Source organism: Eutrema salsugineum, unplaced genomic scaffold (assembly GCF_000478725.1).
Source record: "Eutrema salsugineum unplaced genomic scaffold, Eutsalg1_0 scaffold_2, whole genome shotgun sequence".
Taxonomy (NCBI): domain Eukaryota; kingdom Viridiplantae; phylum Streptophyta; class Magnoliopsida; order Brassicales; family Brassicaceae; genus Eutrema; species Eutrema salsugineum.
Window position 1 is genome coordinate 7,342,252 of NW_006256829.1, and position 13,056 is coordinate 7,355,307.

Genomic DNA, 13,056 nt, shown 5'->3' on the forward strand with positions numbered 1-13,056 from the left:
ATCCTCTATTAAACTCACGCTTCTTCTTCTTCGTGGTTTCATCTCTCTTATTCTTCTCTTTTTTTAACGTAAACCCACTTTTATTTTCCACAAAAAGATCTGTCACCTATAGTTTCGAGAAATTGATTTGGATTTCCGATATGAGCGAGTACTTGTGGACATGTCTCCCTTTGTGAATTTGTTTTTGAATCAAGAGTAATATTCTGATTCTAAGTCTTTATAATTAGAGAGGTTCACACTTTCCTCTCTCTTTTGTTCACGGTGAAGCAAAGCGACTCACTTCCATGGAGTCCTTTCTCCTCTCCGAAGCAACGACTGAGATCTTTAATGATGCGGCGGAGCAGATTTTTCTTCCGTTGCAGCCTTTGGGTACGGATATATGACTAATATCTACTTCAGATATGATCAGCTCTACTCGACTGTAACCCCTTTACGATATCACTTGCAATAGCTAGATGGTTTGAAGGAGATTCGTTTAGTGTGGACAAAGTAACATGAGATAGCTAGGTAAAGATATCATATTGTGGATACGATCAAATTAATAACTTGATATTATAGGAGATAAAGTATTTGCAGACTAAAGTATGGTGGACAATGTATAGTTGATAAGTCTGGTGGACGAGTTAGCATGGACAACACATGGAATAAGTAGAGTAAAATAAGTATTGTAGAATCATTGAAAGACAAATACAATCAACAAATACAATCAAACAAATGAGATATAGATACTATACAAGGGAGTTTTTGTCATCTCTATGAAAAGTTTGCTCAATATGTCAATGCTAGACAAATGATTATCTTAAAGATGTAGATGTTTTGGGACAAAACGTGGACAAAAAAATGTGGACAAGTTATCGTGGTGGATGCAATCAATTCGTTGTATATTTGGGTAAAACCTATGAAACAATGATAATGTGGACAACAAAACGTGGACAAGATATCATAGGTACATATCATGGTTGATGGAATCAATTTTTGGTAATGAAGATAAATCATTTGTGGTCTAGTGACTGTGTACAAGGTATAGTGGACAATGTATGGTGGACAAGTTAAGTTCAAAAAAATATTGTGAACTAGTTAGCATGGACAAACTATTATGGACAAGGACAAAGATTTAAGAAAATTGAGTTAAAGACCAGTGCGTTTGTGCATATATACGAAGCCAAGACATGGGCTTCAAAATAAAACTGAGAAATTAAAAGACTGTTACATGTCAAGGGTCTTCTAATGTTAGACAAGAACAAAATTGTTTAATTTTCCACTATACAAAAAAAGCAGAAAAATACAAAATGCGAAGAGTCAATATTGAGCTGTTTTACAAAGAAAAGACACCTAAAATCAACACAGCAAGGACCAAGAATGCTCCTTGCATTGAGCGCCAAAACTTATTCCTTGTCCCTTAGCTCCCTTTGCCCATTGCTTCTGATTTCCCTAAAGATACCAGGTTATATGCATAGAGCCACCATCAGTCTGAAAGTAACAACACTCAAATTCATGATCTCATCTGATTAACAAAGTCTGATACTTTGTCTAAGCTTTGTCCATGCTGATTAGTGCACATATAGTTGACAAATGATTGTATCCACAATATGATATCCAATCTATCTTGTTCACATTACTTTGTCCATGTTCTAATTGTCTAACAAGTTGGAATAATCCTAATAATTTGTCTGGCTAAACAAAACCAGTCTCAGAATCAAAATCTAACTTGTAATAGAGAGATTATAGAGCCCTGAAACTGTAACAATAACAAATCATATTAGATCCAACAATATGAAAATCAAGACTTTTTTTCAAAAAATTACATTTTTGAAACTACACAAACTTACCATTTATTATATCGTATATATAAGCTTGTTCTCCATGTTATGGCTTCGAGATGGAGGTATTGAGCAGCATTTGTACTAAGGTCGGCCACACTCACTCGCCAGAGTCAATATCTCTGCTGAGATATATTCTCCTCGTTTGTTCTAGGCGTGTTGTTAATCAGCTGCGGTGGATGTAGTCACCGTTGGTGAGATAAATGGATTTGGTTTTGATACCAACGACGAGACGTCGTCAAGGGTTGGACGCCGTCGAAATCGAGGAATGAATTCTTTCTGGGCTGTAAAATTAAGAGATATTTACACCCAAAGGCATTTTTTATAATTCATATTACGGCCAAAGGCACTTTTTGCTATTTGGTGACTTTTATGAGTTTTCAAGATTTTTGTGGACATTTTTGCCCATCAGTAAAACGAGCTCGATAATTATTTACCGAGTGTCTCCTCTTCTCTAGTTTCGTCGGAAGAATCTTTAAACACCGTTAAACATTTTTCCGACGTAGCCGGACCCCTGGCCATATTCTTCTCTGACCGTTCGGATCTGCCTCATCAAATTCTTCTCCAATTTTTATCTGATGCTCTCTTATATCTCTTAAAGAGAGCTCTTTTATTCCGGTTAAACGGAAACTTCGCAAACTGCTGGCTCGGAAAGGCAGATCCCGCTTAATCCCGAACACCTCCAACTTTTTTTGCAAACTTCCCAAACTTCTTGGTCGGGAACAAGGTTCTGGCCTGATTTCGCGAAATCCAGATTTGGTGAACAACATCCCTGCCGTATCTATATCCATAACACGTTCTTGCCTGATTTCGAGAAGTCCAGCTTTGGTGAACGACATCCCTACCGTATCTATATCCATAACTCGTTCTCTTCATCCACATAACCCTGTACACTAAAATCACGTCTAATATCCTTTAGAATACATATTATTTTCCAAATATAATTTGTGTGATGTACAGCACCCGTCGTTTTCAATATTCGACATAATGGATAAGATAAAATGGACGCCAATTGGTGGATACCGTTTAAATACGGATAATCCCTGAAATGCACAGCACACGTCGCCTACCTTACTCGACATAATGTATAACGTAACGTGGACGAGAGTAGGTGGATGCCTTTACACGTGAATAAGATAAAGCAGACGACCATCACGTGGACGACCGTTCTCTATCTAAAGAACGAGTGCTTGACAAGTGGATACCCCCTAGTGGATATCAAAGTTTGTGAGATTTACATTTCTATATGCAAATGTAATTTGTGAGATGTACAGCACTCGTCGTTTTTCAATATTCAAGGTAATGGATACGTGAAAGTGAACGACCACCGGTGGATATCCTTTACACGCGGACCAGACAAAGTTGTCCATATCTGGACGACCAAATATGTCATTCTTGGAGTGCACAAGACACGTCGCCTACCATACTCGACATAATGGACAAAGTAACGTGGACGACCCCGTGGTGGATATCAGAGTTTGTGAGATTTACATTATTTTAAGCAAATATAATTTGTGAGATGTACAGCACCCGTCGTTTTCAATATTCGACATAATGGATAAGATAAAATGGACGCCAATTGGTGGATACCGTTTAAATACGGATAATCCCTGAAATGCACAACACACGTCGCCTACCTTACTCGACATAATGTATAACGTAACGTGGACGAGCGTAGGTGGATGCCTTTACACGTGAATAAGATAAAGCCTTTCGACATTTGTTGGTTGATCGTCAGGATCGTAGTCATCTGGAAACTCTCCACAAGGCAATCCACTGACGTGCCCAAACTCCTTTAACCCAAATCTTAAGGGGTGTCCACCAAAAACTGTCCACATCTCATACTTCTTCTTGGTGACCAACTGTCTGGACATCAACACGTGGATCAGTTTACACGATATTTGACATCGAGCAGCGGGGAAAGTGAATAACTTCCCAAAACAGGAGTTGATGATGATGTCTAACTTTTTAGTGCCTCTTAACTTCTCACTAAGGAAGGTAAGCGTGTCGGGCTTCGAATACACATTTATCCGGTTGATTGGGAACCGATCTGTAGCAAATAAACGAGAGGGCAATCGCGAATCGGCCTCATCCAAAATATCTCCGTCTGATCCACACCGAAATTGGAACATAAGATTCACTTCAAAAGTAATTACAAATATCTGTAAAAATCAATCATTTGTTCACACACGACCAAATTATCCAAGTCATACAGGGGAATTTTTACCTGACATCGCCTGGACGAATCAAACTATCTCGCTCAGAAGCCCAAAAACAGTCGACTATCTCTCTCCGGCGGTCGCTTAGGGTTCTTCGTCGTCTGTTTTTTTTTACTCTCAGTTGTGTGGTAAACGAGTTAACGAAAATTTACTAGAGGGTATAATTGTTATTCTATCATACAAAAGTCACTCAATAGTTACAAGTGCCTTTTTTGAAACTTAAATTCGGGAAAGTGCCTTTACCTGTAAATCACTCTAAAATTAAAGAGATCGATCGGGAGAGATGAGTGTTCCAATTAATAAAGGGTATGAATGTCTTTGCACAGAATGAAAGTGCCTCAATAGCTAGAAGTGCCTTTTAATGTAACTAGAGTATACAAAAGTGCCTTTTTATGTAATTTATTCTTTTTTTAATGGGCTTTTTCAGTGTTTTTATGCTTGTTGTTGCTGTGGTTAAAGCGGTTGCTCGTGTCGTGGTAATTGCAACTTGATCTCACAATTTAAAGGAAATTGCCAATCTAACCATAGTTTTGTGGAATTGCAAAAATGGCATAAGAAAAATTGTCAAAAAGCCAAGTTATACCTCCTTTTTTGTCGTCTCTCCTTTGTCGCATGGGAACCCAGGAATGGCAACGGCTGGAGGGGTTTTGAGAAATGGAGATGGGGAGTGGTGTGGTGGATTTGCTTTAAACATTGGACGTTGTTCAGCGCCACTTGCAGAGTTATGGGAAGTGTATTATGGTTTATATATTGCCTGGGAGAGAAGAGTAACGTGTTTGGAGCTGGAAGTGGACTCGGAGATGGTAGTGGAGTTTTTAAAGACAGAGATTGGGGATGCGCATCCTCTGTCTTTCCTGGTACGTCTGTGCCATGGCTTTTTATCAAAGGACCGGACTATCCGAGTGACTCACGTGTATAGGAAGGCTAATCGTCTGGCTGATAGATTAGCGAACTATGCTTTTTCTTTGCCTTTAGATTTTTCATTCTTGAATAATGTTCCGTCTGTTGTTGCAACGATTTTGAGAGAGGACGTCTCGGATCCGCCTCTATCGCGTTATGTTAGTATGTAATTGCTGAAGTTTCAATAATAGTACGGGGAGAGTTTTTCTCCCGATTCACTACCAAAAAAAAATTTCACAATTTCAAAATTTGTTCTTCAAACATATTTTTAAAATTTGTGTTTGTTTATGAATAGAATTTTCGTCATATAACCAATCATATTCATACAACACAACTTCAAAAAAATTTGTTTCGTATAGTGAGTTTGAAGGTTAAAAATGTTGTGACAGGATAAGAACATATAGTAAAAAAAGTTAGAGAAAATTTCATATAAAATCATCAACTTAATTTCAATGAGTTTTTTAAATCTTCAATTTTTCGTGTGCTCAGAAAAAAACTTCAAGTATTTTTTCTACTTATTTTAAATCCTCAATTATTATCCGTGTGATCATTTTACTTCAATTTGATTTGGAGATTTTGCTTCAATTTTGTCGAGATTTAGTTTATATCGAGTTTTATGTTAACCATTTTTTAACCACGACGAGTACTGTAATTAGTTTGTTAACGGGATTCGAACGATATTTCCATTTTCGTTTAGTATCGTTTCGTATACGGTGTAAACTAACTATACGAATAACAATTGAAGATTTAAAATGGGTAAAAAAAATACTTAAAATTTTTTTTGGACACACAAAAAGTTGAAAATTTAAAAAAATGATTGAAATTAAGTTGAAGATTTTATATGGAATTTTCCCAAAAAAGTTAATAGCAGAAGTTTATACATGAAAATGATCGCTTGCTTTTCATTTAAAGGAGAGAGAGAAGATCATAGGAAAGGCAAAGAACAGGTCACATCAACAAAATGACAAAACTTCTGCTGCTAAAACACGCCCTCTTTTTTATCCAGCACGAAGCGACGTACAATACAACGCATTTATTATTTTGTTCCTTTTAATATTCTTTAGTATTTGCAGGACACACAGAGAAATTACTTTTTTTGTTTTTTTGAGACACAGAAATTACGTACAAAACAAGTTGTAAACTTGTCACTTTAGGAATGACTAATTTAAATTTTCAAAATAAAGTGGTAACAAATAAAGCTCGTTTATTTCATTTATAGTTTCTTAAAATATGTTCTTGTTAACATAGTAACATGTTAGATTTCGTCATGCAGGCATCAATGCATCATGGCTTAAAGTTGTTCATAAATGAAAAGTAATTAAGACTCTCGAAGTCTCAACCGATGCATTCTGGAAGATGAGAAGAATATCCCATAAAGTTAATACCATAAATTTAGTACCATAAGGCATCATTAACTTAAAGAAGAATCGAAAGGTATACGAAACGAAGTAGAGAAAAAGATTTACAAGCCTCCTCTTATATATACGACGTATTGATTATTGCATGCATGGTGAACACTTGAAGCAAGATTATATCCAATAATCGGATCTATAATCAGAAACAATAACGCTCTCATCCATCGAAACTTATATTTTTTCTCTTAATTTGTCTAACGGAGCAAACATATATTCACCGAATTGTTCTAACCAGTTAAATTAACTTTTTTTCCTTTCTTAATAACAGAAAAAAAATTATACTTAAAAGAGACGGATATTGATAGGAGTAGGACAATGAATCGAGAAGAATATGGGGGCGAAAAACTAAATATTAAAATTATAAATAGAGAGAGACGAAGAAAAAGGGTGGGTCCTACAAGATTACTCTTGCGTCTGCGGCTTTAAAGAGACGGGGCTAGTGTGTGAAGCGCGAGATTCTAGTGAACCACCAAACAAACAAACCCTTCACCTCCTTAAAGCTCTCTCTCCGTAGCTTTAGGGTTTTTTCTTCTCATCGTCGATTTTGGATTTCTCTCTTGCGTCTCAGCTGAAGTAGGTAAGCTCAACGATCTCGTTTCTCTCTATTACTCTGTCTTCTACTTTGATGATCTGCAATGCATGGTTGCTTTTTATGTTCTTCGATTTTTTTTCTTTCCGTTTTTGGATATTTCTCTCGTGTGAAGCTCTTGTCTGTCTTCTTCGTCTTCTTCTCGTGCTGTAAAAACTCGCTCTAAGCTGTGTGTTGCTTTTTTTTTTGTTCATGAGTTCTGTTATTGTTCTTCGATTTTTTTTTTCTTTCCGTTTTTGGATGGTTTCTCTCGTGTGATTTGTGAAGCTCCTGTCTATCTTCTTCGTCTTCTTCTCATGCTGTAAAAACTCGCCCTAAGCTGTGTGTAGCTTTTTTTTTTGTGCATGAGTTTCTATTATTGTACACTGTACTGTTTATTTTACTATATCTCTCAGGATTTTTCTGGTTTTCAACTTCGCTGATACACGTTTCCATCGTTTTATGCCCAGATTTCATCATCGTCTTTCTTTTTCCGAGCAACTCCGGTTTGTTTGTTCCACTGTCTTTTTATTTTTTTGCTTTTTCTCCGATCTATCTGTTACAGAAATCTGGGAAATAAATGTTGGCGTGTGTGTGTTTCTTATATTAAAATATTGATTTGCAGTTTCCGCGAAAAATTTTCTGGGTTTTTTTTTGCTGCTTTGTGATTTCTGTCTTTTGGTGCATTTTTTTTATCCGCTTTCGAAAGTCTCTCTCTCGCTTCACCCACACTCGCTTATTCCTGGTCATATAATTTCATGTGCACGTTGATCTCTTTGTTCTTCTCTGTTGTATCTGCTTTTATGAGGTGTTCTGAGTTTTATTTTGCTGGAAATTTATGCTTGGTTCGTTTTACATGGGTTTAATGTGGTTTCGCTTTTTCCTTATCCGCTTGAAGTATGACGTTAATGGTTTTGGATGTGAAGTATTTATCTCTCTGGTGCTCTGTTCCAACTATTGCTTGACTAGTATTTTTCCTTGAATGAACGTATTTATGCCCTTTTCTGTTTTCTTTCACGGAGCATGTGTTTGATTTCCTGGTTTATAGTATTTATGCCGTTTTCTGATTTTTGCAATGCAGATATGGATTCTGGGTTACCACCACCTCCCCCACCTGTCGTTCCATCAAATGTTGTACCTGAAATGGAGCTTGTAAAAAAGAGCACTCGTCCCCCGATGGCCCGACCTGGCAACGGCTCCAAGGGACAGAAGATTCCTCTTCTTACAAATCACTTCAGAGTCAATTTCAACAACGCAAACGGCCACTTCTTTCATTACAGTGTATGTATCAATGATTATTTTGCTTATCCTTTAGCATAAATGTTCAATACCCTTCTTTTCATTGGTTCCTTGGTATGAATATTTTTTTGTTGTTTCTCTGGTCTTTGGATACAGGTTGCTATAACATATGAAGATGGCCGTCCAGTGGAGGCTAAAGGTATTGGCAGGAGGATTCTTGATAAAGTCCAGGAGACATATCAAACTGATTTGGGATCCAAATACTTTGCCTATGATGGCGAGAAGACTCTGTTCACTGTTGGTGCTCTTCCCAGCAACAAACTGGATTTCTCTGTTGTTCTTGAAGACACTCCTTCTGGCAGGTGCGAAAATTCAACTTCTTTTGATTTGTTTTGAAGATATCTCTACTGTTTCCTTTTGTTCAAATTTTATGATATTTTAATGTACTCTTTATTTGCAGAAATAACACTGGAAATGCTAGCCCGAATGAAACAAATGACGGAGACAGGAAAAGATCAAGGCGGCCCAACCAATCCAAGAAATTCATGGTTGAGATAAGCTATGCTGCAAAGATCCCCATGCACGCTATTGCAAGCGCTCTTCAAGGAAAGGAAACAGAAAATCTTCAAGATGCTATAAGAGTGCTGGATATTATCTTGCGCCAGAGCGCAGCTAGGCAGTAAGTTAATTTCTGGAATGTCTTTTAAAAACACTCATTATCAGCTTGGTTTTGAAGCATGTTCTCATTTCTGTTTGCAGAGGTTGCCTCCTTGTTCGCCAGTCCTTTTTCCACAACGACACAGCGAACTTTGTAGCTATCGGTGGAGGTGTCGTTGGTGTCAGAGGGTTTCATTCAAGCTTCAGAACTACTCAGGGAGGCTTATCCTTGAATATTGGTAATTCGCTTTTGTATTTAATGTGTATTAGACTCTTCTTTGTAACATTTTGGGAATTAACACTTTGATTGTTCGCTTTGGCTTGTCTTTAGACACATCAACTACGATGGTAGTACAACCTGGCCCTGTTGTTGATTTCCTTCTTTCAAATCTAAATGTGAAAGACCCACACTCTATTGACTGGAACAAGGTACATCATCTTCTTTTCTGTTGTACAACTTCACGGATGTTATAGCATCTTTGAGAATTACTTATCTTATATTCTCTGCATCAGGCTAGACGTGTTCTCAAGAATCTTAGAGTTAAGGTTGCCCCCTCAAATAGAGAATACAAGATAAGCGGACTAAGTGAAGAACGCTGCAAAGATCAAAGGTATGTTGTAATTCTGATGTTCTTTGATCACATTTTTACACTTGCTTTGAGTTCAGACTAAGATATTGCTCCCTTTGATTGGTTTAGGTTTATTCGCAATGTCAAAAACGAAAAGGGGGAAGTTGAAGAGATTGAGACGACAGTGTATGAGTATTTCACCGTATGCCGTAATATTCCGCTGCGATATTCAGGTGACGTTCCTTGCATCAATGTTGGCAAGCCAAAGCGGCCTACTTATATCCCCATGGAGGTAATTTAGGTGCATTGTTTGTTTCTTTTTAATCCACATTTTAGTGCAACGACTTATGACAAGTCTTGTTCCGTTTTTACATTTTCAGCACTGTGAACTTGTGACTCTACAGCGTTACACAAAATCACTCTCTAATCTTCAGAGGGCTTCCCTAGTAGAAAAGTCTAGGCAGAAGCCAACTGAGAGGATGACTTCGCTAACCAATGTAGGTCTTCCTTCCATTATCCTTGATACTTTGAAGTTGTTTCTGTCTATTTTGATTTATTTTGACTTTGAAGATGGAGTCCTTTTCTTGCAGGGTCTGAAGAAAAGCAATTATAATGCTGACCTGGTGTTGCGAGAAAGTGGTGTCAGCATTGGCTCAAACTTCACTCAAGTGGAGGGTCGCGTTTTACCAGCACCAAAGGTGAGTTGACTTGACACTCTTGCTATATATTTTTCTTCTTACTTCTAGAAGGTTTAGTGTTAATTATCTGTTGTTGTTTCCGAACAGCTGAAAGTGGGAAACGGAGAGGACTTTCTCCCTCGCAATGGGCGTTGGAACTTCAATAATAAGGTTCGTAGATTTTCTATCTTCTGCTCTGTTGATTAATATTTCAACCTCTTCTACTAAGTGAGTATCTTTTGCAGAAACTTGTTGAGCCAGTCACGGTTACTAGATGGGCCGTTGTAAACTTCTCTGCTCGCTGTGATACAAACAGGCTTATTCCTGACTTGATCAGATGTGGGAAGATGAAAGGAATTGTAAGCCTTCTTCAGAATCATCGTTTACTATAGAAACTCAATCATATGCACAACTCCTTGTAACTCTTCACCTCTGATTTTGTTTTTCCTTTTATCCCAGAACGTAGAACCTCCATTCCCAGTCGTACTTCAAGAAGAGTCTCGCTTTAGGGGTGCACCACCCAATATCAGAGTAGATAAAATGTTCGAGCAGATACAATCTCAACTCCCAGGGAAGCCAAAATTCCTTCTTTGCATTCTCGCAGAAAGGAAAAACTCTCTTGTTTATGGTACAGTACTTGCCACTTTTGAATAGTGTTTTTTTTCTCCTCTTGAATGTAAATGTGTAGCTTTTCATATATCGTCTCTGAATTTTTCAGGTCCTTGGAAAAAAAAGAATCTTGCTGAGCTTGGAATTGTGACACAGTGCATTGCTCCTACCCCGAGAATTAACGATCAGTATATCACCAATGTTCTTCTGAAGATAAATGCCAAGGTGAGCTCTAAAAGATGCAAGTTCAATTTATGATAATTTCAAGATTGATTAAAAAGACCTTACAACTGAACTGATTTCTATTTCGTATACGTAGCTTGGTGGATTGAATTCGCTGTTAGCTATGGAGCGCTCACCAGCAATGCCTTTAGTAACGCAAGTTCCTACCATCATTGTTGGGATGGATGTATCCCATGGTTCTCCTGGCATGTCTGACATACTATCAGTTGCTGCGGTAACGCTAATTTTGTTTTTCTAATTGTTTCTTATGTTGTCATCTATTGTGGGCATGTGCGTTTTTTAATTGTTTCTTATGTTTGTGTTTGGAAACCAAAAGGTTGTGAGCTCCAGACAATGGCCACTCATCTCAAAATATAAGGCATGTGTGCGCACACAATCGCGGAAAGTGGAAATGATTGATAATCTCTTCAAACTCGTCCCTGACGGCAAAGGCTCTGACAAAGATGAGGGAATTTTCAGGTAACTTTGTACAAGAGAGTTTGCCTATAAGCCCATTGGGCTTCTGTATAAGCTGGCCCTGTGAATGTAAGAGTATGCTTTCAAACTTTTACGAAAACGGTATCTTTTAATTAGAAATTTCATGCTCTTTACAGGGAGCTCTTGATCGACTTTTACTCAAGTTCCGGGAAGAGGAAGCCGGATCACATTATCATTTTCAGGTATATACTTAAATCTATTAAGGTATCATGTAAAAGTTGTGTAATACAGTTTGTTAACTCATTGTTATTAATGTACATGTAGGGATGGTGTGAGTGAGTCTCAGTTCAATCAAGTTCTTAATATCGAATTGGATCAGATGATGCAGGTAGGTATTATGGTTCTGGAGCTTTCGGTGACCCAAAGACATTTTATTTAGTATATGTTGGACATTTATGGACCTGCTTTTTTTTTTGTTACGTTATTAGGCATGCAAGTTTCTTGACTCCAATTGGGACCCCAAGTTCACAGTGATCATTGCCCAGAAAAACCACCACATCAAGTTCTTCCAGGCTGGATGCCCTGACAATGTTCCTCCAGGTAAAAACAACTTGACCTGAGCATGATTTTCTGTTTGTCATTTGTGGTTAAACTGACTTGAAAGCTGTTCTCAATTGACTTGCAGGAACTATAATTGACAACAAGATCTGTCACCCACGCAACAATGACTTCTATCTCTGTGCCCATGCTGGAATGATTGTAAGTAATAGCTCCTTCAAAAGCTGTGCTTATATAATAAGTCAACTGTAACATAATTCATCGGTTTTCCCTTTGTAGTGAAAGTCTTCTGCTCGAATCCCAGATGAAACTTGTTTATAAATCGAACTAAAACGTAACAATTTTCTATTGATTTGGATGTATTAGGGAACTACAAGGCCAACACATTACCATGTGCTCTTCGATCAGATTAAATTTTCGACAGATGACCTCCAAGAACTTGTGCATTCTCTATCCTATGTGTAAGCACTAGATCACTTTTAGCACATTATCTGAAACATTTGTTTGTGGTGTGTGCGTTGTCTGCTAAACTTGTCTGCTTTGATACGTGTAGCTACCAGAGGAGCACCACTGCCATCTCAGTCGGTAAGTTTTCAGATCCTTGTTGTGACTATCATTGTTTTTATGTTTTTCTGTGTTTAAATAATTAGAATGGATTACAACTGATTTTGCCTCTTCCACTGTGTGCAATATCTCAAGTTTTATATTTTTTTTTGTTTTTGCAGTTGCACCTATTTGTTATGCTCATTTGGCGGCTGCACAGATGGGAACTGTGATGAAGTTTGAGGACATGTCATTGTCAGAGACTTCATCGAGCCATGGCGGGATCACGACACCTGGAGCAGTCCCTGTGCCCCCCATGCCAACGTTGAACCCGGAGGTTGCTAGCTCAATGTTCTTCTGCTGAAGGAACAGTCCGGTCCACGGCTTTTAAATGTCATTGCATATATGATCGAACCAACAAAACTTTAAATGCCCCTTTTACACTCTTCTCTGGGTCGATGCCTCCTTTTGTTATTTTCGTCGACCCATTATCTTGATACTCTTTATGTTCTTAGTTGTTTTGCCGGGCGTTGTTGGTGGATATTTTATCTTAACTTTAATCAAATCGGTATTTTGAAGACATTGGTTTTGTTTCAGCTATTTTACTCTAACCTTAGTACTA

At 37.8% G+C, this 13,056-nt stretch overlaps 1 protein-coding gene across 1 annotated transcript; it reads left to right on the forward strand.

The window, feature by feature from the left end:
- Window positions 1-6,806: 6,806 nt before the first annotated feature.
- Window positions 6,807-12,998, forward strand: LOC18017419 (protein argonaute 9). Its single transcript, XM_006400622.2, has 23 exons — window positions 6,807-6,931; window positions 8,004-8,203; window positions 8,318-8,523; window positions 8,622-8,840; window positions 8,921-9,057; window positions 9,150-9,247; window positions 9,332-9,429; window positions 9,517-9,679; window positions 9,768-9,884; window positions 9,978-10,085; window positions 10,173-10,235; window positions 10,310-10,423; window positions 10,524-10,692; window positions 10,783-10,898; window positions 10,993-11,130; window positions 11,233-11,375; window positions 11,510-11,575; window positions 11,658-11,721; window positions 11,822-11,933; window positions 12,019-12,092; window positions 12,258-12,352; window positions 12,445-12,476; window positions 12,617-12,998. The coding sequence occupies exons 2-23, from the start codon at window positions 8,006-8,008 to the stop codon at window positions 12,796-12,798; spliced, it is 2,712 nt and encodes a 903-aa protein (XP_006400685.1). The 5' UTR covers window positions 6,807-6,931; window positions 8,004-8,005; the 3' UTR covers window positions 12,799-12,998.
- Window positions 12,999-13,056: the final 58 nt, after the last annotated feature.

Excerpts from the sequence above, each read along its gene's own strand:
- LOC18017419 (XM_006400622.2), top strand. The coding sequence starts at position 8,006 with ATGGATTCTGGGTTACCACCACCTCCCCCACCTGTCGTTCCATCAAAT. Across the intron at positions 9,248-9,331 it reads ACTCTATTGACTGGAACAAG|GCTAGACGTGTTCTCAAGAA; the intron begins GTACATCATCTT and ends TCTCTGCATCAG. Across the intron at positions 11,934-12,018 it reads CCCTGACAATGTTCCTCCAG|GAACTATAATTGACAACAAG; the intron begins GTAAAAACAACT and ends ATTGACTTGCAG.